The 27,304-nt window shown below is 41.4% G+C and overlaps 1 protein-coding gene across 11 annotated transcripts in view; it reads left to right on the forward strand.

The window, feature by feature from the left end:
• The window catches only part of Clip1 (CAP-Gly domain containing linker protein 1), a 114,228-nt gene that overhangs the window by 23,870 nt on the left and 63,054 nt on the right, over nt 1–27,304 (forward strand). For 10 of the 11 annotated variants that reach the window (XM_060382376.1, XM_060382378.1, XM_060382380.1 and 7 more), the window contains exons 2-8: nt 8,694–8,886; nt 11,039–11,607; nt 17,299–17,423; nt 19,553–19,775; nt 23,101–23,298; nt 23,845–23,948; nt 25,173–25,233. In XM_060382376.1, coding sequence (XP_060238359.1) covers nt 8,802–8,886; nt 11,039–11,607; nt 17,299–17,423; nt 19,553–19,775; nt 23,101–23,298; nt 23,845–23,948; nt 25,173–25,233 — 1,365 coding nt within the window. In that variant the 5' untranslated portion in view covers nt 8,694–8,801. Of the gene's footprint in view, nt 1–8,693; nt 8,887–11,038; nt 11,608–17,298; nt 17,424–19,552; nt 19,776–23,100; nt 23,299–23,844; nt 23,949–25,172; nt 25,234–26,741; nt 26,775–27,304 lie in introns of all 11 variants that reach the window. The other variant, XM_060382375.1, reaches the window with a different exon arrangement.

Consider the following 27,304-nt stretch of genomic DNA (forward strand, 5'->3'; position numbering starts at 1 on the left):
AGAAGACTGTGTCCCTGTGTTACTGGTGTTGAGCTCTTATGTGTGTGTGTGTGTGTGTGTGTGTGTGTGTGTTCGTGCACATGCGCACGCTCACCTGCGCACGCTCACCTGTGTTGCTTCTGTCGGGTGGGAGGAGGCTGTCCTGAGACAAAGTACATATCCTTTTGTCATCAGGTTCAGGATTTTGGAACCTTCTCTTTTTTTCTTTAAAGTAGTAAGGCTGGAGTGGCAGACCAACATCAGAATTCTCATTTGTGATGTCACCATGTGACCTCATAGCCAGTTGGTTCAAAATATTGTATAGCTTCTGGGATGATATAAGCTGAGGCCTGGCCTGATTCCATAGACACCATGAGGTACCCATTTGTTCTCTATTAGCTGATTTGGTTTGGGTTGAATTTTTTATAGTTATATGGATGTCTCTGTTTTTTATACTCACGTATTTAAATTATACAATTTGAAGAATTATATCATGGTAAGAAAATCATTATGGCTATCCTTGGCAGGACGGTGAAAAGTAGAAAGCTCAGAAGATAAGCAGCAGTTTTTTCACTCCTGGTGGCTATGCGTGTTGTCAGTGCTCTGTTATGTAATTTACCACCAAATTTCCCCACAAATTGACATAACATTTTTAGTTCTATGAAAATATGTCTGTAGCACCGAGCAACAACAATTTGGAATGGCTAGATCCATTCCAGATAACTCCTAGTTATCAGGGGTGTAAATAATTTATGATCCACAGACTTAAGTGCAGACACATCACAATTGAGTTGTCAGCCTTGGGTTTTGATTGTTGCTTCACAGCTGGAGCTGCCAGTGTGAGTCCATGCAGATCCCCGGAAGGTAGTCGCTGAACACTTACATAGGATTTTCTTAGGTCTTACCCTGGCTGGCTTGGAACGCCATAGGTAATTCAGGCTGGCCTCAAACTTGTGACATTCCTTTTCCAGTGCTGGGATTACAGGCATGCACCTCTTTGCTTGTTCTTTGAGCAAACAAAGTATCATGGGGTTAGAGGAATTATCTCATTGGTAGAGTGGTTATCTTTCACGGTTATTAGCACTACAGGGGGAAAAGTTCTTAAACAAAAACAAACAAACAAACAAACAAAAAACCTTTATGTTCCTGGATGCCTGAAACAAATACTTGATGAATTGTCATCTTCTATCACCTCCTATATTATATTTAAGTAAAAGCTGAGTGTGGTGGCCCATGCCTTTAATTCCAGTACTTGGGAGGCAGAGGCAGGTAGATCTCTGATGTATGTAGCAAGTTCCAGGACAGCCAGAGCTACATAATAGAAAGACACTGGCTCAGAAAACAAAACAAAACAAAAAATAAAGTAGGAATTAAGTCTTGGAATCTCCAAGTAATTTTTTTTGAGACATAGTCTCAAAAAAGTTCATAGTCTCGCTTTGAACTTGATGTATATCTCAGTCTAGCCTTGAACTCATAATTCTCTTGTTTCTGTCTCTTAAGTGCTTGGATTAGAGGCTTATGCCACTATGCTCTGTGTGTGTGTGTGTGTGTGTTTGAGTTTCTGTGTAGCCCTGTTGGCTGGTGCTTTTGTGTTTTGGGATGGGGTCTGTAGCCCAGACTGGACCTGAACTGTGACTCGTCTCTCAGTGTCATCAGTGCTAGGATGAGTGTGGGCCACCATGTCTAGTAGACTGTGCTTTTACGGTACTGTCCTATGTACTCCCTTATTTCTCCCATGAGATAACTTATATACACAGGCTATAGAAACTTGAAACTATATCTTCCAGGGAGTTGGGCTTCAGATAAGGAGGGTCAGGAGTTCAAATCCAGCCTTAGCTATATATCAAGTACGGGGTTATTTGAGATTATTAGAAAACAGGAAGGAAGCCAGCAAGCAAAACTCCTGAAATTGCTAGTTAGAGGTGAATTTTGACCAGGAAAATACTTAAATGGTTTTAGATAATTTTTAAAAGAATATTTTAAAGACATTTATTTTTATGTGCATGAGTGTTTTGTCTTTGTGTATGTCTGTGCATCATGTGTGTGTCTCATGCCTGTGGAGCTCAGAAGAGGGACTTACATGCCCTGGAGCTAGAGTTAGAACCTTGTGGGTGCTGGGAACTGAACCCAGGTCCTCTGCAAGAGCAGCCAGTGATTTTAACTATTGAGCCTTCACTCTAGCCCCTAGATTAGATCTTTTCATGAAAAGCACCTCTATATTTGCAGATATGTTTATGTTGGGAGACTAGAACTGGCTTTAGGTTTTGAACTTATCTTTACAAGATCTCTTTGACTGGTTGCTAAGATGGCTTACATGGTGACAAGCATGAGCAGACGGAGCAGCTTCAAAGATGTTCTGAAATAGTAGTTTCCTGGCAGCTAGAACAGTGACAACTTTTTGTGCTTTGCAGAAAAAAATGTTAAGTGACACTAACCTCACATCCAAGCTTTGAGACGTAGTAATTATTGGAGTTTCATAGTTTTTTTGTTTGTTTGTTTTTTGGTTTGTTTTTCAGCTCTAAATAATTGGGCTGAGGATGTAAGCATAGCACTTGCTTAGCAGGGTTATGGTGGTTAAAAAAAAAAAGAATGCTAACTCACCCATTCTTTTCTGCTGCAAGAAATGCTTTCTTTATCTGCATGTTTTGAATATTCTAGTTCTTTAAAGAAAATTCCGATTGTCTATATGCATAAGCCTGAGTGAATATATGTAAACCATGTGTATGCAGGAGCCCAAGGAGGTAAAAAGGGAGTCCTTGAAACTGGAATTACAAACCACTGTGAGCCGCCTTGTGGATTCTGGGAACCCAGCCTGGGTCCTCTTAACGCTGAGCCATCTTTCTGGCCTGAGTACTCCTGTTTTTACTTTTATGAGGCAGGTTTTAGGTGGGTACTTGTTAAAAGGAGTACACCATAAACATGCCCTATATTTTAAGAAGGTTGCTTAATTTTTAAAATTTTGTCTAGACTTGAAGACTATCTTTCTGTAACTTCATGTTCGAAATATAGCAAGACAGGTTGTATCTGAGGAAAAAGGAGACCTGGAATTCTTGAAAGTGGTGGTAGCTAACGCTGTGGCACTTGCTGAGCACCGGCGCTGCTCTCCTGGTTAGAAGCATCCTCTAGCTGTTCTTGTCCAGACAGTGAAGCTGCACCTATCTATACAGTGTGGCACCAGAGCTGAGGCTGATCGCCTACACCTGCAATCCCAGAGCCTTGGGAGGCTGAGGCGAGGAGATCGCCAGAAGTTCCAGGGTGGCGTGGGCCATCGCATACCTTGCTTGTCTCAGAGCAAAAGCTAGGGGCTGTGGAGATGGCTCAGCAGGTAAAGGTGCTTTCTGCCAAAGGTGACTGAGTTAGATGCCCTGGAATCCATACGGTGAAAGCAGTGAGCTGACTCCAGCAAGACTTCCGCACATATGCTGGGACATGCACGTCCCCCCCCCCCAATAAATAAATGTAATTGTTTTGTTTTGTTTTTCAAGACAGGGTTTCTCTGTGTAGCCTTGACTGTCCTGGACTTGCTTTGTAGACCAGGCTGGCCTTGAACTCAGATACCTGCCTGCTTCTGTCATCCAAGTGGTATTTTTTTTGTAAAGCAAACAAGGGACTAGAGAGACAGCTTAGTGTTTAAGAGCATGTACTGCTCTTACTAAGAATCAGAGTTTGACCAGAGTGGACGCAGGACTAGCCACAGGATTATCAACATGGATTGCTGCAGCCATGAATCATCTGAAGGAATGGGCGGGCATGGGAGCGTTAGCAGGCCTTCTGGTGTTGGTCTCCTTGGTTTGCCTGTGGTATATATGCAAGATTAGAGTCTCACAACAGTGTGATGCAGCCATGATCATTCAGGCCTTTACAGCCATTGAAGCAGGACATTCTCCCCAAGCATGGTTGGATACCATAAAAAGCTAAAATGTTACGCTCAGGATGCGAGGCTAAGCACTGCACTCAGGGTCAGCCGCTTTCGACCCAGAGAAGAGCATGTCTGATTGCATGCGGGTTGATGCCCCAGGTCCCGCCTCTGAGAAAAAGGTATCGGACGGGTCTGATACTCTTTGGGTGGATGACACCTAAATGAACATCAGTACAAAGTCCCAATTTATTTCTAATATCAGAGATCAGACCTCTACTCTTGACTGATGCGTCTAAAACAAAAAGGGGGAACTGTAGAGAGCTGTGGAATACTATGCCTTAAAGATGGAGCTGGTTTCCGCCTTCCGCCTTCTTCCACCTTCCCGATGGTGAGTGCTCTCTGTCACGAACAACTCCACATTTGGCTAAGGCCGAGGATCTGACTTGCTTCCATGTATGTGGACCTATCTGCATTGCCCACGTGGCACACCTGGGTTGGCTACCCAGAGGCTATTTAAGCTGTGGGCTGGCTTTCCCCAGGGTCTGAGGATTGTTCAAGGTTCCTGAATAAACTGCATTGAAAAAAAAAAAAAGGCAAAAAAAAAAAAAAAAAAGAATCAGAGTTTGGTTCCCAGCTCATACCTGCCTCTAATACCAGTTCAATGGGGATCTGATACCTTTGATCTCTGAAGGCACCTACACTCAGTGTCACACACACACTTAAAAGTAATAAAAAAGGAATATTTAAAAACCAAGCAAACAAACAACTCCAAATAAACAACATAACACAACACACATACATGCACACATACACCCAAAGACAAATGTGGACCAAAGTGTGACTTCCTAGAGGATGGACACTTCTGGAATAGAAGAATATCTTACTTTCTAGACTCATAACTGAGAGCAGAACTGACACTGTAAGGAATATAAAGCACCTTTGCCGCTGGGTTCTAGATCAGATCTGAGTTAAATTTCAAGCTTATGATATTAATCTAGCTCAAAAAAATTTCAGGCCTGCCTTAGTCTCTCCAGATAATTCAGAGGTCACACAGGACAGAAAAAGAGTTTCTTTAGTGTTGATGTTGAGCAGTGTACCTGCCTGTTTGGGGGCGGAAGTGTAAACCTTTATGGAGGAGGAGGGAGTGAGAAGGGATTTGTCTAGCTGAAGAGTCTCTCATGCTCTGGTACTGCCTGGTGCTTGGAAGTAGATCATCTTCCTGCTTCTTCCTTTTAAGAGTACAAGCAAAACAGCTATTTTTAACTTTTCAGAGCTGATGTAAGTTCTAAAGATAAACATTTTACAAATAGTTCTTGGCTTGAAAAAATAACTATAAGACATCATTCGTTATTATAAATGCAAAACAGGTTATGCACACACACATAGATATCCGTATACTATGTACACACAGACACATGACACAGATACAAACACACACACAACGATATTGTTTGGAAAGCAAGGCTATAAAGCAGAAAGCAATGTGATCTTTTTTCTTGGAAAGAGGTCTCTTCTCTTTTTGGCTTTCTTTTTCTTTTCTTTTTTTGGTTGTTTTTCGAGATAGGGTTTCTTTGTGCAGCTCTGGTTGTCCTGGAACTCCCTCTGTAGACCAGGGTGGCCTTGAACTCAGAGATCCATCTGCCTCTGCCTTTCAAGTACTGAGATTAAAGGTGTACACCACCAATGCCTGGTTTTTTGAAGCAGGGTCTCACTGTATACCTCTAGCTAGCCTAGAATTAATTGCTATCCTACTTTTTTCTCCCAATTTCTGGCATCACAGGTCTTAGTCTATAATGTGACACTATATTTAGAAGTTTATATACATCCACACAAGGTCTTTCATGTGGGTAGGTATTATTTGATATGGTGACATAGTCATTAATTTTGGAACTGTTGGACTTTCTCTGCAGGCCTTGGATATATTTTGCTTTGTTTAGTAGCTGCACATCCATCAGACTTCGAGATATTTTGGCCTAGGTTTTGGAACAGCTGATAGTGTTGTAGAGCCACATCAATGAGGTTATTTCATTCACTCGTTTGCAAGTCTGTTTTTTTTTTTTTTTTTTTTTTTAAGGTAGGGTCTCATTCTGTAGCTGAGGCTGATTTCAAACTTGTATTTCTTTTTGCCTCAGTCTCCTCAAAGTCCTGGGATAAATTACTTCTGCATGCTTGTAATCCCAGCACTAGAGAGGTAGAAGCCACATGACTTCAAGGTCATCTTTGGCTACATATTAACTTTTAGGCCAACCTCAAGTACATAAGACTTGTCCCAGCGCCGGGCGGCATGGTGGCACATACCTGTAATCCCAGCATTCCAGGGAGGCAGAAGCAGGTGGATTGCTGTTTCTCTGTGTAGCTCTGGCTGTCCTGGAACTCACTCCATAGACCAGCTGGCCTTGAACTCAGAGATCTGCCTGCCTCTGCCTTCTTGAGCCTTGGGATTAAAGGTGTGGAGTTCCTTATTTACTTTTTTATGTATTTGAGTGCTCTGTATGCATATTCACCTGCAGGCCAGAAGAGGGCACCAGATCTCATTATAGATGTTTGTGAGCCACCATGTGGTTGCTGGGACTGAGCTCAGAACCTCTGGGAGAGTAGACAGTGGCCTTAGCCGCTGAGCCGTCTCTCCCGCCCTTTTAAATTAATGTCTTACAAGAATCTTCAGATGTTCATTCAACTGTCCAATTCACAGGCTTTGTCCTTTCTCTCTTCCTTTGTCTCATGACGGTATAATATAGATTTCCTTCCAGCTCACACACACCTCACGTTGCTCTCCGGCTTTTTCCTTCCATCCTAGTCTACTCTTTTGGTCTTGTAGGACATTTTCAGGATAGTCGCATGGTTTGCTATATCTCATAAGTAAGGTTGTATGCTTAGTTATTTTTTTATGGGTGTCAGTTCTTTCTCCCCAGCTACATTTTATGTTCCATATGTTTGTGTCTATCAAATATTATTCTGTCATCTATCTGTAGTGAGCAGGAAGTACAATTTTAAACATTCTAGGTATCTCAGTAAAAATTTAGAGCTTTTTTCATTTATTTTATTTAGTGACTGTTTATTACATGTTGTAGGAAATATAAAGATGGCTAAAATGTAGTGTCTTCTAAGAGAATCTACAGTCCACACAGAGGCAGCTAAATGTGCTAGATGCTATGAAAAACCACACAGATTCAGTGGTGTGTGGTGGTTTGTGCCTGTAATCCCAGCACTCTAGAAGACCAGTGCCAGAAAATTGCCATGAGTTTGAGTTACTACAGCCAGTCACGACAATGTGAGATCCTGTTTAAAAACCCCAGAAACAGGGTGGATGAGATGGCTCAATATTTAAAGATACTTGCCACACAAGTCTGGCAACCTGAGTTCAATCCTCAGAATCCACGTAAAAAGGTGAAAGGAGAGAACTAACTATAAAGTTGCCCTCTGCACACACATGCACAAATACACAAACAAACACACACACACACAAACACACACAAACACACACACACTAACCAGTGAACTAGCCAGTTTGGTAAGTGGTTGTTCATGCATATAATCCTAGTACTCAGGAGATGGAGGCAGGGGGATCAAAGATTCAAGAATCATCCTCAGCTACATAGCAAGTTTGAGTCTATCCTGGATCCATGACTATCACAAACAATAGCAGACAGATAAAACAAAATGCACATTGTGTAGGAATTAAAAGATGGACACATTTGCCTTGGTGAGGAACTGAGTAGGTTTTGGAAGGCAGGTAAGTGCAGATTTCAGCAGGTCATGTACATGTGACCGAGAGGTTGAACTTCTCCTTATTTTGTGATCAATAATTTAATAGTGGTTCTCAAATGCTCCCATCAGAATCACCCAAGTGGCTTATTAAACCACAGATAAGCTGAGCCCACCCAGGTATTGCTTTGATAGGTTTGAAGTCCTCATTTCTAACAAGTTCAGTTGGTACTATACTTCATACCCTGAGCACTAATGCATCTGATAATCGCCGTGGAGACGCCTATTTTGTGTGGGAACCCTTGATGTAATGCAGTGGTGGTGTTGCTGCCTTGGGCTTGTACATCTGGTTTTCCCATAGGCTGCAAATCAGGCTTTGTTATTCACAGCCCTTAGTTCAGTGTTGAAGCAGGAGTAATGAAAACAGTAAATACTGAACATACTTTCTTGGCACGCATGTCTTTATCTGAGCTAGAGGCACCTGGTGCTGGAAGCCCTTGAAAAATGAAGATATAAAACCTCTATAACTCCTAGCCAGGTGTGGTGGTGAATGCTTTTAACCTCAGCACAGGGAGTTTAACCCCAGCACCAGGGAGACAGAGCAGGTGGATTTTTGTGAGTTCAAAACTAGCCTTACTCTCTCTGTATAGTAAGTTCCAGGATACCCAGAGCTACATAGTAAGACCCTGTCAAACAAAACAAAACAGCAAAAACCCTCTAACTCCAAATAGGAAACAAAAATGAATATAGCAACAATTGGGAAGCACTTTTCATAGGGTTTCTTTTCATTCTTAAAATTAGTTTGTTCAAGCTGGGCAGTGGTGGTGCACACCTTTAATCCCAGCACTCAGAAGGCAGAGGTAGGTGTATTTCTGAATTTGAGGTCAGCCTGCTGGTCTACAGGGTGAGTTCCAGGACAACCGGACAAGGACAACCAGGGCTACACAGAGAAACTCTGTCTCTAACTAACTTACTAACTAACTAAATGTAAGTTCTCCAGAAGGTCCCTCCCCCAAATAACCCAAACAAACAAAACAATAACTTCCTGTGATTTTATTGCTTGTAGTAAAAGCTTTCGACAATTCTATGTCCAGTTTGGAATTTGGAATAACTATTGTCTCTGTTCTCTTGATATGTTTCCTTTTTTCAGATTTAATCCAGAGATTAAGTTCTCTATAGAAACACCCACGTTTGTATGGATGATTGGGGAAAGATAGTGGCACCAGACAAGGGGAAAGCAGTCTGACCTTCCAAGAAAATGAGTATGCTGAAACCGAGTGGGCTAAAGGCCCCTACCAAGATCCTTAAGCCTGGAAGCACAGCCTTGAAGACACCTGCTGCTGGTAATGCTTTACTTCTTATTTTTATTTCATGTTGAGACAGGGTTTCTTTGTGTAGCCCTGTCTGTCCTGAAACTCACTATGTAGACCAGCTAGCCTCAAACTCAGAGGTTTCACTGCCTCTTGAGTGCTGGATTAAAAGTGTATGTCACCATGCATAGCTGCTTTTCTTTTTAATACTTTATTTTTGTTTTATGTGCACTGGTCTTTTGTCTGCATGTCTGTCAGTGTGAGGGTGTCAGATCTTGGAGTTACAGACGATTGTGAGCTGCCATCTGGGTGCTGGGACTCAAACCCTGGTCCTCTGGAAGAGCAGTGAGTAATCTTAACCACTGAGCCACTCTCTAGCCCACTGGGCTACTTTTTAGTTGTTTTAAAAAGCTTTTATTTATTATTTATGTATCTCTGTGTACATATGTGCATGTGCAGACAGTTGCCAGAAGAGGCCAGAACAGGGTCATGATCTAGAGCTGGATTACACGTGGTTGTGAGCCAACTGAAGTGGTAGCTGGGATCTGAATTTAGGTCCCCTGAAGAGCAGCCATCGCTCTTAATCACTGAGCGATCATATGTTATCCTATATAAAGGCATCAATTTGAAGTTGGTTTTTAGTTTTTTGAAAACACAACTTTATAAGAGAGGTTTGTCTGTCTCTTCCATAGCACTCAGCTGTCTGCTTTCTTGTCTTCCCAGTTCTCGTCTCTGACCTCTTTGAGGGCACAGACTGTACTGCTTTGCTTTGTTTCCTGGTATAGAATAATATCTGGCAGTAGTCCTAGAGACGCAGGAGCTCCCTAAACATGTAGAGGATGAAGATACACTGAGTCGTTTAATCCTCTTTCAGATGCCCTCAAAGAAAGATGACACTGCCTCCTTACAAGGGAAGAAATTAAATTCAGGGAGGTTGTGTCACATCCTGACATCATGATATGCCTTATAAATGGTAGTCTGGTTAGGAGTGTGCACTTTTCCAAATTACAGTCAATATTTAATAAATCTTTATTGGATGACTGAATAGATAAGTTTTCAATGTAAATACACATTTCTGGAAGACTAACTACTATCTTTAAGATAGGCTAGAGTTGCACGCAAGTGCCTTGTATTCCCAGGGCATTTGGCCAGTTGCTGTCTCTTTGGTTTTGCCATGATTTCTACCTCTGCCATCAAAGGAACAGGTTTTATGTAACAGTAAAGATGGAGTGAAGATGGCAGGGGCGTCAGCCCGGAATCCTTTCATTCTTAAGCGTGACCACATGTCTCTGGTTAAGCGGTATGAGTTTTGTTAGCTTCACTCCTCAAATATAGTAATAAATGGGTCTTCGTGGATCTGGCTATGTATTCTTGAACTTTTCAGAAAGGGAGTGGGGTAGAAATGAACTCAGAACTGCAATAAATGGCTGGGAAAGCACTATGTTTTGTTTTTTTGTTTTTTGTTTTTTGCCTTGATGACTTCCAGTCTTAGTTGTAAATACAGAATAAACCTCAGTCCCCAGTTCACGGAGTTTTGACAATGTTCTGCCTCCTTGCTTAAAAACAAACAAACAAAAAAAAAACAAACACACACACACAAAAAAACTTGTCCAACAAGTCATGGTCTGTTCACATTGCTGTTATTTTTTATTTTTATGTTTAAAGCTTTTTTAAGTATTTATGTGTGTGAGTGTCTTTTCTGTGTGTATGTCTGTGCACCATGCATGTGCCTGTTGCTGGCTCAGGCCAGAGTAGATGTCAGATCCCCTAGAACTGACTTACAGATTGTGATCCACCATATGGATGCTAGGGATTGAACCTGTGTCTCCTGCAAGAGCAGCCAGCGCTCTTTTTTTTTTTTTCCTTAAGATCTATTTATTTATTTATTTATTTATTTATTTATTTATTTATTTATTATGTATACAATGTTATGCCTGCATGCCAGAAGAGGGCACCAGATCTCGTTATAGATGGTTATGAGCTACCATGTGGTTGCTGGGAATTGAACTCAGGACCTCTGGAAGAGCAACCAGTGCTCTTAACCATTGAGCCATCTCTCCTGCCCCAGCCAGTGCTTTTAACCACTGAGCCATCACTCCACTCCTTTCTCTGTTTTTCTTTAAGTTAGAAGCTAGCTACTTGAATATGACATTGGATAGTTCCTGATTCCCCCTTTTGTTTTCAGCTGCTGCTCCAGTGGAAAAGACAATATCCAATGAAAAAGCCTCAGTCCCTCCATCCTCTGAGACCCAAGAGGAATTTGTGGATGACTTTCGAGTTGGAGAACGCGTTTGGGTGAATGGAAATAAGCCTGGGTTTATCCAGTTTCTTGGGGAAACTCAATTTGCACCAGGCCAGTGGGCTGGGATTGTTTTAGATGAACCCATAGGAAAGAACGATGGTTCCGTGGCAGGAGTTCGGTATTTCCAGTGTGAACCTTTAAAGGGCATATTTACCCGACCTTCAAAGTTAACCAGGAAGGTGCAAGCAGAAGATGAAGCCAATGGCCTGCAGACAGCTTCTGTGAGAGCTGCTTCACCTCTGTCCACGGCTGCAGCCACAATGGTGTCGTCTTCTCCAGCCACCCCCTCAAATGTCCCCCATAACCTTTCCCAGTCAACAGCAAAAGAAACCTCAACTACACCTCAAATCAGCAACCTTACAAAAACTGCCAGTGAGTCAATCTCCAACCTTTCAGAGGCTGGCTCCATCAAGAAAGGAGAGCGGGAGCTCAGGATCGGAGACAGGGTGTTGGTGAGTTGACGTGCACATGGCACTTTGGCCACTGGCCCTTCATTTCTGCATTTAACACTTTCTTCCTCTTCCTCTTCTAATTATTCCTCCTCCTCTTCCTTCTTCTTTTTTTCTTTGAGAGAAGGTCTTTCTTTGTAGTCTAGGCTGCAGCAATGTGTACCTCATACTTCCCTCCAACATATTTGGCTTATATGCTAATTTGTTTTTTAAATATAAATCTTTGATTTAGAAATAAGAAGCATTTTGCTGGGTGGTGGTAGTGCACACCTTTGATCCCAGTACTTGGGAGCCAGAGGCAGGCAGATTGCTGTGAGTCCAGCCTGGTCTACAAAGAGAGTCCAGGACAGCCAAGACTACACAGAGAAACCCTGTCTCGAAAAACCAAAATCAAATGTGTGTGTGTGTATGTGTGTGTGTGTGTGTGTGTGAGAGAGAGAGAGACAGAGACAGAGACAGAGACAGAGAGACAGAGAGAGAGAAATAGACTTAGAATCAGAAATGTTTGATTTAAAATTTTGATAGTTAAAAAAATTACCAGGCATGGTATTGCATGCCTGTAATCTCAGTACTGGAGAGGCAGACATAGGAGGATTGAAAGTTTGAAGCCTGGCTATGCAACATAGCAAGATCTGTGTCTAAAATAAAAACCAAAGCTGAAACATAAACAAACAAACAAACAAACAAATAAATAAATAAATAAATAAATGAGCAGGGGCAGGGATGCTGGGGAGATAGCTCAGCAGAATGTCTGCCTTGCAAGCGTGACTTGAGTTTGATCTCCAACACCCATGTAAAGAAGCTGAGCTTGGAAGCACACATTGGCACACACTTATAACGAGGGATGGGGAGGTGAAGACAGGGAGACTTTGGGTTCAAATGCTGGTTAATTTAGCCTAATGAGTAAGAACTGAGTCCCAGGGAGACGTCCTGTTTCAAAAACTAGAATGTGTCACGTCAGTTTTTTTTTTTTTAAGATCATTTTCCATTTCTCACAGCATCAGGCCACTCCTTGTTGGCTGACTTCCTAAAAATGGGATTTTATTACACATGTGTTTATGTGCCATCAGTGTATATGGAGCATTTTGTAGCCATACCATATTTTATCAATTTACTTAGGTTTTGTTTTGCAGTGCCCACAGATGCCAAAAGAGGGTGCTGGATTTCTAGAACTGGAGTTGGAGATGGTTATGAGCCACCTTATGGGTACTGGGAATCCAACCTGGGTCCTCTGGAAGAGCAGCCAGTGCTCTTAACCGCTGAACCGTCTCTTCAGCCCCTGATTTTTTTTTTTTAAAAACAAAATCTCATGTAGTCCAGGCAGGCCTGATTTTTTTTTTTTTTTTTTTTTTTTTTTGTGGTACCTGATGCTAGCCTAAATTGTTTTGGGGGTTTAAAAATCTTTTTTCCCCTTCTTCTTTTGTTTTTTTTTTTTTTTTTTTTTTGAGACAAGGTTTCACTACATAGCTTTGGCTGGTCTGGAACTCACTTGCCTCTGCCTCAGATCACTTACTTGGATCAAAGGCTTGTGCTTCTTCTTTGACCTAAATGCTTTATCTTCCTGCTCTGCCTCCATAATACTAGCATTACAGGCATCTACCACCACACCTGGCTAGTTTTAATTTAAATTTTTGGTATTTCTTTTTGTTTTTACTTTTTATTTTTTAGATTAGGGTTTATCTGTGTAGTCTTGGCTGTCTTGTAACTCACTCTGTAGATTATGCTGGACTCAAATTTACCAGAGTGCTGGGATTAAAGGCATGCACCACTACCACCTAGCTAAATTTTTGTTGAAGAAATTAATATAGTTTAAAATGAAAAAATTGGGACTGGGCCTGTGGCTCAGGGGTAGAACATGTGCCTAGCAATCAAGACCCTGGGAAACAATCCTTAGCATCACATAGTAATAATTAAATTTTTTTGAGCTGGAGGTCTTATGTAGCCTAGATTGACTTCAAACTTGTTATGTGGTCAAGAATGACCTTGAACTCTTGACTTTCCTGCTTCCACCTACCAAGTGCTAAGATTACAGGTGTAAGCAAATAGGAAAAAATAATTAATGAGAGAAAGCTCTGTTGTTTTACATTTCTGTTATGTCAACAGTGTGTTAAGCTGAGTGTTGTGCTGCATGCCTGTAACCTCAGCACTTGGGTGCTGAGGCATGAAGATTGTGAGCTTAAGGCCAGGTTTGGCTATTCAGTGAGTTCAAGGATAGCCTGGGCTACATATTTCTCCAGCCTGGATCATGGGTTATTGAACCTCCTACTTCCACTTCCAAATGCTGGGATTATAGTTGTGTATTATAGTTGTGTACCACCATGCCAGCTTTTATGTTTGCTTTGATATTTGTAAGGAAGACTAGAGAGGGCATGGCAAGATGGCTCAGCGGGTAGAGGCACTTGCCATCAATCATTGTTCCCTGGAACCCATGTAGCAGGTAAACTGAGTACTGTAAGCGATCTTCTGACTTCTACACACATGCTTGAGCATGCACACATTCACAAAAGAAAATAAATATTAAATGAATGTGGATCCAGAAACTTTGCATTCCAACGTTCATTAATTCATTATATATAAAGTTTCTTTTTCTTCGAGATAGAGTTTCACTGGCCAGTCCAGCCTGGTCTAGAACCCACTATGTAAACATGGCTGTTTTCACACTCATGTCAATCCTGCCTCAGCCTCTTGAATCAATTTTTATTTTTAAATCACAAGGTAAGAATATCCCCAAAGAAAAATGGGTGAAGTGCATATAGCGGTACATCTGCTCTGTGAAGCACCAATTACCAGAGCTAAGGTTTGTTTTGGTGTTTTAACTTTGTGTTCATTTGTTTACATTTTTTAATGTAAGGTCTCATATGTTCCAGGCAGCCCCTGAACTCTGTGTAGATGGGGATGACCTTGAGCTCCTCATCCTCTTGCCTTTCTTTTCCAAATGCTTCGTAGTTTGTTTTCTTTTGATGTAACAGAATTCCTGATACTGAGGGGCTCTGGTGGCTGGGACATGTCTCAGAACATGACACTGACTTTTTTTCTGTTAAGGGCTTCAATTAATGTGTACATCCAGAGAGGAACTCAGAGAAGCCAAACTTGCTCTACGACAACCTGTTTTCGCGGTGTCCAATCTTGTAGGGCTTAACCCAGAAAGATATCAGTACATTTATGAGGGCTACATTCCTCTCCCCTTAAACCACATTCTTTGCAGTGAGTCCCACTCCCCGACACTGTAGCACTGGAAACCAAGCCTCAGTGTGAGGGTTTTGTTTTGTTTCTGAGACAGGGTCTCCTGTATCCTGGGTTGTTCTTAAACTCATTATGTAACCCAGCGTAACTGTGAACTTCTAAGCCTCTTGTTTCTGCTTCCTGAGTATTGGGATTGCAGGTGTTGCCACTCCATCTGGCTTATGTGGCGCTGGGGACCACAGGGATCTGTGTGCCAGACAAGCACTCTACCAACTGAGCTACACTCTAGCCTGCACTGTGAGTTTTAGTGGGATGAGGCCATTTGGAACCACAGCAGTGAACCAAAGAAATGAACCTAGATGTCAGCATTGACTGTCATTGGGTATGAAAAAAAATTGTTTATTATTTTTATCTCAATGAAAAAAATTACATTTATTTATTTTATGTGTATGAGTGTTTTGTCTGCGTGTATATATGTGGACAGGGTGTTGATCCCCTTTTTCTTAATTTCTTTTTCAAAAACTTCATTGTAGGGGCTGGAGAGATGCTCAGTGTTTAAGAGCACTTGTTGCTTTTACAGAAGATCTGGTTTTGGTTCTCACATGGCAGCTCACAAGTGCCCTTAAACACTGAGCCTCAGTCAGGCCTAGTAGTGCAGATCTGTAATTCTTGCTATTTATAAAGCCAAAACAGGAAGTTCAAAGCCTAGCCTGACGTGGTGGCACACCTCTTTAGTCCTAGCACCTGGAAAGTGGAGGCAGGTGAATCTCTGTGAGTTTGAGGCCGTTGTGGTCTGCATGGTGAGTTGGTGTATCCCGGGCCAGCCAGGGCTACATAATGAGACCCTGCCTAATAAAAAAGTTCAAGACCTGTCTGGCACAGATGGGCACTTTAGTGAGACCCTGTCTCAAAAAGTGAAAAAAGGCTGGAGCTGGAGCTCAGTGGTAGTGCTTGTCCAGCATGCAGAAGGCCCTGCGTTCAGTCTTCCATACTCAGGTGGGAGAAGGACACAAAGCTCAGGCAAAAGGTGAGAAAATGGAAAGCATGTTCTGAAGAAGTGCTGTGGCAAGGAAAGTGAGTACAGGCAGATGTGATGCAGGTTGCTAAGCAGTAGTGACTGAAATGGATGATTTGGACCATGACACAAATGTGTGTTCCCATGTATGCATGAGGGAAAATGTAATAATGCTGATGGTATAATTTTGATGATAGCTAATATTCATATGTATATTAAAATGGTTGGGAAAATATTTAAAAGGAATCTTAGCTTTTAGTACTTCATGTGAATAAAATTGTGAGGAATGGTATTTTTAATAGCTATAAGGAGACAAAACCTTCACAGTGTGAAAATCAGAAGATTCTATCATTTTTTAATCCGTTTTTGTGGTTTTATTGGGGTTTATCATGGGTAGGAACTGTTACCTTAGGGCACCCCACCCCAAGCCTGTCCATTTAAATCTTCCTGGGATGCTTTTTGGGACTTTTTCTTTTTCTTCGTGCTGCTCTTTGTGGAGCTAGCAACAGCTTTAGGTTCCTCCTTAGAAGAAAGTTTCCTTTTCTTCTTAGGGACAGCTGGGAGATTCTATCATTTTAAAACACATAAATTTTGTTTTTTCTTTTCCCTTCTCCTGCCCCAAGATAAGGTTTCTCTGTGTAGCCCTGGCTGTCCTAGAACTCACTCTCTAGACCAGACTGGCCTGGAATTCAGAGATCCACCTGCTTCTGCCTTAAACCAGAATGACTTTGAACTAAATCTCTTGTTTCCCCTTCCTGAGTGCTGGAATTAAAGGTGTACCACCACACCTGGTTAAAGTACTTAAATTTTCATTTGCTATACAGTTATTGAGCCTAAACCAAACATGTAGACTGTGTCTTTAACACACACACACGCCGCTGTGCTGAGACGAAGTGCAAGACAGCATCAAGAACACAGGAGTCACAGATGAGCTTTACTTCTCTTTGATGTTGCTGGGTTTTTATGGCATATTTATTTCCAACCAGGAAAATTGCTCTGAAGAGAACAGTTATTTTCAAGATTTTATCTTATTCATTATTATTGTTTATGTGTGCATTTGTGAGCACACATTTTGTGAAATCAGCTCTTTTCTTCCACATTTAGATGGGTTCCAGGGATTGCATACAGGTCCTCAGGCTTGCACCCTAGGGCAGCAAGTGCCTTTACCTAATGAACCATATTGCTGGCCTATAATCAGGTGTTTCGTTTTGTTTTTTGTTTTTAAGGAAAGGACTATATTTGGTAAATATTTGAGGACATTATGTAAATTATGTAGAATGTTTCCCTGTTGGACTGTACCCGACATCAGGTCAGTCTGGCAGTGTGCCACTCAGATGAGTTGCCAGGGTGGCTTTAGCTGGAGAAGAGCTCAGAAGAGAAAGCAAAGAAGCCGCTGATGGGACGATGGGCCGCACCAGCGTCATTTGTTGTGACCACAGTGGAATAATCTGTTGACTTCTTTTCAAATTAAATTTCACCTTTTATTCTTCTTCTAGGTTGGTGGTTCTAAGGCTGGTGTAGTCCGGTTTCTTGGAGAGACTGACTTTGCCAAGGGGGAATGGTGTGGTGTGGAATTAGATGAACCTTTGGGGAAGAATGATGGTGCTGTTGCTGGAACAAGGTTGGTTTGGAATTGTGGGACTGCATCTTCCTCTTCCCTATGTGTGTTCCAGAAGATCTGACCAAGTATGTGTAATAAAGTGGAAACTGCTGTCTGAGGAGTTATACTTTTTGTTTTGTGAGACCCTCTTACTTTTTGGAAAAGGCTGGCCTGGTGCCATATATGTAACCCAGGCTGGCCTAGAACTTGTGGCAATCTTCCTGCCCAACTCAGTCTCCCAAGTATCAGGGTTAAGGATATGATCTACTGTGACTGACTAGGAGCTGTACTTTTGTTTTTTTACTTATTTATTTATTGTTTTTTGAGGTACAGTCTATGTAGCCATGGCTGTTCTGGAACTTGCTATGTAGATTAGTGGCCTCTATCTCACAGAGGTACATGCTTTTGCCTCTTAGTGCTGGGATTAAAGGTGTATACTACTACGCCTAGATTTTTTTTTTCTTTCCTGAGACCTAGCTAGACAAAAAATTTTTTTTTCCTTTCTTTCTTTCTTTCCCTTCCTTCCTTCCTTCCTTCCTTCCTTCCTTCCTTCCTTCCTTCCCTCCCTCCCTCCCTCCCTCCCTCCCTCCCTCCCTCCCTCCCTCCCTCCCTCCCTCCCTCCTTTCTTTCTTTCTTTCTTTCTTTCTTTCTTTCTTTCTTTCTTTCTTTCTTTCTTTCTTTCTCTTTCTCTTCTTTTTCTTTTTCCTTCCTTCCTTCTTTCTTCTTTCTTTCTCTTTCTTTCTCTCTCTTTCTCTCTTTCTTTCTCTTTCCTTCCTTCTCCTCCTTTCTTCCTTCTGTCTTTCTCTTTCTTTCTCTCTCTTTCTTCCTCTCTTTCTTTCTTTCATTTTCTTTCTTTCTCCTTCTTTCTTTCTTTTTTCTTTTCTTTCTTTCTCTTTCTCTTTCTTTATTTCTTTTTCTTTCTTTTTCCTTCCTTCTTTCCTTCCTTCCTTCCTTCTTTCCTTCTTTCTCTCTCTCTGTCTTTTTTTCCCTTCCTTCCTTCTTTCCTTCCCTCCTTCCTTCTTATTCCTTCTTTCTTCTTCCTTCCTTTCTTTCTTCCTTTCTTCCTTTTTTTTCTTTCTTGCATGTGCTCGTTTCTGCATGCCAGAGGACAACTTTGGGTGTCATCTTCAATATTTCTCATTGGCCTGGAGTTTACCAGTTAGGGTCGCCTGGCTGACCATTGAGCACCACTCTGCTCAGCAAAGATCATTTTTCCTTTTGGCTTTCCTTTTTGAAAGTAGAGTGGGCCTTTGAGTTCCTGAGCATCAGGGACAGAGTCGGATGAAAGAGATGTAAACTGTGTCTTCATGTCTGGTAAGACGTCCATCCCGTGCTAAGGGACTTTCAAGCGGGGTCTCTGTTATAAGAGTACTCCTATTCTGCCCTTGTAGTACAGAGGGGACTCAGACAGTGCAGATGGATGTGTAAGGATTTCCTGTATTTCTTTTGGTCTCACATAGCTCAAACTGGCCTCAGATAGTCAAGGCTGTTCCCAAAGTCATGATACTCCTCATGTCTCAAGTGCTTGGATTTTAGGGTTTGGAGTCATGCTGGCTTAGAATGTTTTCTTTTTCAAATGTTTTGACACGTTGGGTGCAGCTACGGGAGATGGCACAGTGTTGTTATTGGCATATAGTCTGTTGATCATGACATGATCTAGTTAGCATGGACCTATAAACCATTTATACCCATATGGACTTTAACCCACCAAACATTCAGAGATAAAAATTTATTAGTAACACAGTTGTGAAGCCATCAAGCCTCCTCACTTTTTTGTGTGTATCCTGTGTATCAAAAACCAGCCTCTATTGTGATGGCAAGCTTTTACCACTGAGCCACCTCTTCAGCCCCAAAGCCATTTTCTCCTGTTACTGAAACACTATCACAATCTCTAGTGTCCTTAGATGACTGACATTTCTAGTTTACTTTGGTAGGTCTGCCAGAGTCAGGGACCTGTTTTATTTGTCTTGTTTGTCATGGCTTTAAGTAGGGGTCCCCATGTTGCTAAACTTCTGCTTACATTTATCACATAGTAGGACTACTTATGTTCTTACCTAATCTCATACGTTTTGAGTTGGAAGAATGTTTGGGTGTAGTTGTTACTTTTTGTAATTACTTTTTGTATTTGTTCCTCTTATTGTTCCCTAAAGGTATTTTCAATGTCAACCCAAATACGGATTGTTTGCTCCTGTCCACAAAGTGACAAAGATTGGCTTTCCTTCTACTACACCAGCCAAAGCCAAAGCCGCTGCTGTGAGGCGAGTGATGGCCACCACGCCTGCCAGCCTGAAGCGCAGCCCTTCTGCCTCCTCCCTCAGCTCCATGAGCTCGGTGGCCTCCTCTGTGAGCAGCAAGCCCAGCCGAACAGGACTAGTAAGCCTCCCCTTCTTCCTGAGGCACCAAATGACCACAGCCAGTGACCTGCTTTGCTTCTCTGTGCTCTTAGCCATAGCTTGCTGTGCAAGTCCCTGGAGGCAGTTTTGAAAATGGAACTCCAGCAAGTACATGGGTTTTGAAATAAGATTTCTTAGTGGCACTTTTATTTATAATAGCTGTAATGTATGCCAGTTCTTGAGACGTCTGTAGTAACTAATATTTATTCCTTGACATTACTTTGGACCAAATGACAGGGAAATTGGAGGGATCCCATTCGTCGTGGACATGTCTCTCTCTTTTTGATTTCTAACAATTTTAGGGACCAGTGTGTTTTGAGAGAAGTTAATGCTTTATATCACCAGTGTAGTTTAGCGCACAGCTATGTGAGCCAGAGTAGGCTTTTGGAACTTGAAGATCTCAGAAGAGCCATGGTATGTTTTGTCTCTCTTCATCTCCTTTCTGGTTCCTTTCTCTCTCCTCTTTTTCTCACTTAGAGCATTGAAATGTAATTACCAGAGTAAAATGAACACCTTGCTCTTTTTGTTAAAATGGTATATTATTCAGATTATTTTTATGTCATTCCCTGACCTTAACTTGGAAGTGAGGCAGATGCTATTTACATCAGAAATATCAGCAAGTTTCTACCCGACCTGAACCCAGGACCTCAGCTTTTTGATGGTGAACTTGAGGCAATAGAAAGTTAGATGGTGACTCCAGCACTAGAGTTTTCAGTCCTTGATGTCATTAACCCTCTGTCCCATCACTGTCAGGGAGATGAAGGAGTGGGTGGTGAGGTCTCTAAGTAGCTGTGATGTGCCTCTGCCAGCCAGCGGCAGTTTCTTCCTTTCATGTGCAGGTAAAATAAATACCTCTCAGACTGTTTCAGTTTGCATCTTCAACAGAACAACTAAAAATGATTCTCAGGAGAAGAAGGTCACAGGACCAATGGAATGGAGGCAAAGAACAAAGCCTTATCCTAAAAGGCTCAGCACATTCCAATATGGCCATCTCCTCTGCTGTTCTAGGAACAGCTCCATGGCCATGTCCACTCTGGAAGGCTTTCCTTGAGTAACTTTTGCTGTTCTGTAAATTATGTCCATTTCTTTCGGGGAATTCCAAGCTCTCTCTGCATCCTCCAGTTCCCCTTCCTAACATTTAGCAGACACATTCTGATTTCGCATAGCTCACCTTATTTATTGAAGAAAATTGTCAAAAGATAAGTCTCCTTGTCTTGTGAGACAGCTTTGTTTCTTGGTGTATTTATGTGGGGATAGCTATAGTTTCTAATAAAATGACTGTGAAAGAGTATAACGGGGATATAAAATAATATGATTTTAACTTATTTCTTAGAGTTGTATTTCTGTCCTAAGAAGATAGAAATTGAAAAGTTAATATTTTTTGAGTATTCATTTGTATATATGTGCATCTGGATGTGTGTCAGATACTTTGGAACTGGCATTTGTGGGATACCTGGTTTCTTAGCTGAATGCTGGAATTAGAACTCTGGTCCTTGTGATTTCACAGCAAGCACTCTTAGCCACTAAGCCATCTCTACAGTCCCCCTAAAAAGTCAGTATTTGAAATTAATTCTTCAGTAGCTGTAGTGTCCTACCATTAAGGAATATGCTTCTGTTGGGCACTGTGCATCTTGTTGAACCTTGGACCTGTGTTGATTCCTGGGACCTTCATCTCCTGTGCTGCTCTGATTGGTGCTTATCATGCTGTGCAACAGCTTCCTCTTCATTTCTTTGGGATTTTACACATTTTTCATTGTCCCTGTGAATTTTCAGGGGCCCTTGGGGCATACCTATGCATGTGGTTTGGTGACATCACATTTGTGCTTAGGAGGGAAGGTTAGTGAGAAGTTTAGGTTAACTGTGCAGCGAGGATGGAAAGCTGGTCTAGTGCTGAAAAGAGAAATGGAATTTGCTCCCAATACGCGTAAATAATTCAAGAAATTCCACAAAACGAGCCAGAAAAGGCATTGTGGGTTTGATTGGATTCCTTTGCTCTCATAGTCATCAAATTGCTGGATTATTAATTAATGAAGATCCTTGGTGTCTGTTCCCTGAAATGAGGGCTCCATAGACTGATGGAGAGCACAGGTGACAAATGAAGCTTTGTTTGTAGAAGAAGCAAAGGCTGAGTTGGTCTGGAGCCAGCAACTGCTAAGTCAAGGCCATGGACAAATGCTTGCCAAGGATGGGGCCATTTTCAAACACTCTCCCAGCCTGCAGAGCCTGTGGGAACTTGCAGAGAGGAATGTGATTCACTTTGCCCAGTTGCCTGCTGCGACTTAGGCAGGTTCATTTCCTTTGGGTTTTACATGACTTCAAGATGGAGATGTATGTGAAACAACAGAGATTAATAGATGACAAGACACATTCTTTCTCAGGGTCCCCCAGCCCTGGGCTCTGCCACTTTCTGTCCTTCTGTTTTCCTTTTTCCTTCCTGTCTCATTGTTGCCCTGTCCTCTTCTTCCCACTTATCATTTTCTTTTATCCATATATTTTTCTTTTCCTTTCTTTCCATCTTCTGTATATGTGTGTGTATGTGTTTATGTCTGTGTGACTGTCTATCTGACTGTCCTTGTCCAGACTTCTCTTAAGCCTTATAAATACCTGGTGATTCAGGATATCAGATTCCAGCACAGTAGCACCCAGATTTTTTCTTTGCAAACAAAGATGAAAAAAAAAATCCTTACAAGAATCTATTTCATCAGTTTAAAAGATGTGACTCAAAGGGTAATGTCTTCATTTCCTACCTAGTGATGTTTGGAAGCTTTACAAGCTCTCAGCCTTAAGACCGAGAATCAAATGGTTGGCCAGATGTCTTTACCAGAAGACAACCATAGCTCAGGCTGAAGTAGTACCTTGGAATGTTTTGTTTTGTTTTGAGACAGGGTCTTACTCTGTAGTCAGGCTGTCCTCAAGTTCATTGGCAGTCCCTCAGCCTCAGGCTTCAGAATCCTGGGATTGCAGATGTGAGCCACTATATGCGGCTTTAGAGAGACTTTTAAAGTAGGTTTTGTGAAAACTGTCTAGATTCCTATAGGCCCTGTTAACTAAGCTCAAAATACCAATATTTGAACTATACATTCATCTTCTAAATGTCTTCTGAAACCTGCTGTGAGTTTGTTTATCTATGTTTTTTTTAATGAGGTTCTTGTTTTCTTGTGAGAACTTTGCCTAATATTTTGCAAACCCACAAGCTGAGGCAGTGCTTTTGCTTTGCTGAGGACATGCCTGCTATGCATGCATTGCTCGCTCCTTTCATCCCTGATAGCATCATCGCCCTTCACTTCTCTGACTTTCCTTTGCAGTTGACTGAAACCTCCTCCCGCTACGCCCGCAAGATCTCGGGCACCACCGCCCTCCAGGAGGCCCTGAAGGAGAAACAGCAGCACATTGAACAGCTGCTGGCTGAGCGGGACCTGGAGCGGGCCGAGGTGGCCAAGGCCACCAGCCACGTGGGGGAGATAGAGCAGGAGCTAGCCCTGGCTCGAGATGGGCATGACCAGGTGAAGTCTGGTGTTGATCTTGTGGATGTGGTGGTTTCTAAATTGACTGATAAGGATAAAAAGAGTGCCTGGTGTTCGGAGCCATGGAGTTGGATTTGAACATGGGAAATGAGTGTTAGTTTCTTTTCTGAGCTTGTTGGAAAGTTGTGGTCTAGGTGCCAGTTTCCATCATCATAAAGTTTTGTTCTTCTCGATTTTACCGTAGTCATTTGGTCTTTCTGTCTGGACTTTGAGTCTGTCTGTATTGACTGCTCATTACTGGGACCTTAGTGATCACAGGTATTGCTTGTAGACTATTACTTCTTATGTTTCAGGACTGGAAAAGATGAGTCTTGTTTTCCTGTTGCCCTCTGTTGCTATATGTTGTAGGGGTTTTGTTTTATTTTGTTTTGTCATCTAGTTTCCAGGAAGGTTGCCAGGAATAATCTACTAAGATAAAATCTATTAGAATATATCAAGAATGATGTCCACCAATCATGGTCACACTTAGCCAGACCTATTTTGGAGGTTTCCCTGGGCTACTCACAGACATCCTTGCTTCCCTAGCATGTCCTGGAACTGGAGGCCAAGATGGACCAGCTGCGAACAATGGTAGAAGCTGCTGACAGGGAGAAAGTGGAGCTCCTCAACCAATTAGAAGAAGAGAAAAGGTGATCCTTGAGTGTGGTCTTTTCCTTCTCAATGATGTCTTAGCAAGAAATCTACTGTTAACAACTTTGTTGACAAAGTCAAAGGAATGACAGTTCAGTAGAAACTGATCTCTGCTCTGTGAAGAGTCTGTGCTTTGATGTAGCTTTTCCAGGAAGCCTGATATCATTTAGACATGATTTGATTAACAGATACTTATTGCTACTGAATGCTTGTCCTAAGGATACCTTTAGCCAGCATTACTAAAGGAAATTCCAGAACAGTCTCACTTACCGAGCCTTATGAAGAACCTTATCCCTGTGAAAGTCAGTTTGCTTTACTTGGAAAGCAAAATTCTCACATGTAAAACAATTAGAGAATTATTCAGGTCAATACACAAGCACACACTAAGTAATATTGGGCAGACACAGGGAAGTTTTGGCTCTTTGTTAAGAAAATTGCCTTCCTTCCTCCTTCCCTCCAAAGACTGAACCTACTACAACTTACCCCTGCTTGACAAACCTCTATAACAGCCAATACCTGAGTCCTCTTTAGGCTCTTATTTGAAAACAGTCTTACAAAGTAGTCTGGACTGGCTCTGAATTCATGATTCTCTTGCTTCAGCCTCTCAATAGCTAGCATTGTAGGTCTGCACCATTAGGCCGTAATTCACTGGATGAAGAAGGACTAAGCATAGGATGTTCTCACATCTAAAAATTAAACCTGCGAAGCTGTGGAGGATGGTATGTGCCCCCCATGCAAAGCTGTGGAGGGTGGTATATGCCCATATTACAGTACTCAGAAGGATATAATTTCTGTAACACACACATACAAAGAAAGTAGAATTTATACACTTGTAATCTGAAACCTATTTCTTTGGTAAGCAACTATTTTCCTTTAAGGCTGATCTTACCTTGATTGATTGATCCATTATGGTATATGTACCCAAGGGAAAAAGGTTTTCTTTATTTTCAGTTATTCATTCATTCATTCATTCATTCATTCATTCATCTCATGCCTTCTAGAGTTGGTTTCTAGATAAAAGCTTTGGAATTTCTAAGTAATTACAGCAAGCTTTTATACACTAGTGCCCTATTAATGGGTGCCTTTGTTTTCTGTGTCTCTAAGGTGTTCGTTTGCATCAGCATCCTGAGTTTACCAGGGTGCTGCTTGCTCATTCTTTTGGCTGTGGGGTACAATATTCCGTAGTACTCTCCTCACTGCTTTGTTTTGGTTTTATTCCACAGGAAGGTTGAGGACCTTCAGTTCCGAGTTGAAGAAGAATCAATTACCAAAGGCGATCTTGAGGTAAACCTTTCCAGCTCTCTAAAGCTGTTACAGATGGCAGCACTGAGAAATACGGGTGACATGTTGGGCCAGCTGGTCCTTGTCAGAACAGTCAGTCAAGAGGATGGTGGGCACCTTGCCCCTGGCCCACGTGGGTTATGCTGAGGTGATGGTTGGGTCCTTGAGCCTATGACTGCGGTATCCTACTCCATGTGGCAAATTAAAATGCTCGTAACTCTTCTCATGTTTCAAAATTAGAAGCCATGAATGGAATTTAATCAAGTCATAAATCTGGCAGTTGTCCTTAAGGCAGTCTTAAAACGCCACTTGTACCTCTGAGGTTGGAAATAGCATTTTAAAAGAACTTAATTTCAACATAATCGTACATAACAAAGCATTTTTGTTGTGGTTTGGCTTTGTTCTTTAGTGGAACAGAATAAACCCTTTATAACCCTATAAAAAGCAATGGTGTGTTCTCATAGTTTATTTGATTTTTTTTGGTGCCAGGGATTAGATAGTTGCTTTTAAAAATCAGGAGCAATTTAATGCCACTTCCATGGCATACTTAAAAGTCACTAATTGGCAATTGTTTAAAGAAAAGTAATAAAGATTCTAGATTTGTTTTTTTTTAAAAAAGTCACTAATTTTCCTATAATGGTTTCTTATCTTCTTAACAATTACTCAATAGTTTTGAATTACATATTGCTATTAAATGGTTTTGCTGCCTTTAAGCCACTGCCACATATATGACAAAAATTATTAACTTCTCAAAATTTGAAGATTCTATAATATTTTTTTGTAGCATTTTAGTAAAAATTACACTTGTCTGTACAGTTTTTGGATTTGGGCAGAGCTAGAGACACGGTCTCACTAGCTGGCCTGAAACCCACAATGCAAATCAGGTTGGCCTCAGATTTGTAGTAATCTGCCTTTGCTTCCAAACTGATGAGATTACAGTCGTGTACCACCAGACCCAACAGATTATATATATATATATGTATGTATGTATATACATATATGTGTGTATGTATATTTATCTATTTATTTTATTTTATTTTGCCACCATCAGGATTTTGGAGTCTGTTGGCTTAAATTTCAGGAGTCCTTCCAAACCAGAACTCTGATTTCCTTGGAAATAAATATATTTTTATAATCAATAAAGAATAAAGGGAACATTTTCTGAGTTCTAATTTTATATGGTCTAGAATTTAATGGCTTATTAATAATTTAATAAGAAACTTCTTCACTCATTTCATATTTAGTCACATTCTTTAGTTGACTTTTATGTTGTCATCCATTTAAAAACACCCCAAAGTCTCTTTAGAAATTTCATACCATCATCTAATTCATTAGAATTACCACCTCTGGAGTTCAGGAATTAAAATATTTACATTAGCAGTAGGCTAGTATAGTCTGTCTGATAAACTTACTTGAAATTAATCAAAGTTATATTGAAACCCTAACACAGATTGAAACTTTAGTTGAATCTCTTTTGTTGTTGTTTACTTTTTTTATTTTTTTACTGATAGCAAAAGAGCCAGATTTCTGAAGATCCTGAGAATGTAAGAGGGCACTTAACTGTGTGGATATTTCCCTTAACACAGATTGATTCCAGATTAAAATGCTTATTGATACACTCAAACACTAACTGCATAATCTGACCTGGGGACTTTTTCCTTAGTCCTTCTGTGCATGTGACTTTCAAAGCAAGTGCATTTGTGTCTTTAAGAAACTGTCTGTAATGACTAAGCTCTGTGGATTCATTTGCTTAACGATAGGTAAATACTGGTTTTTAAAGAATTTTTGCTAAAAAGGAAAGAAATTGTCCGAGCACATGGCCTCCTTCACCTCATTCATATGTTTTGCTATGTTGGCAGACACCTGAAGGAAGCACACCTTAGAGGAAGGGGTGTGGGGTGCTGGGAGACACTTCCCAAGCAGCCTGACCTTCCCGGCCTAGTTGCTTCCCGTTGCTCTTGCGCATGCTCCCACTGCTAGCCAGCCCAGCCTAGAAGAAATCCAAGCTTTCATTTATGGCTATAGTATTTTCCCCCTATCTGCAAGTAGAGGCCAGTATTCTTCCCTGAGTGTT

Source organism: Meriones unguiculatus, chromosome 4 (assembly GCF_030254825.1).
Source record: "Meriones unguiculatus strain TT.TT164.6M chromosome 4, Bangor_MerUng_6.1, whole genome shotgun sequence".
Lineage (NCBI taxonomy): Eukaryota > Metazoa > Chordata > Mammalia > Rodentia > Muridae > Meriones > Meriones unguiculatus.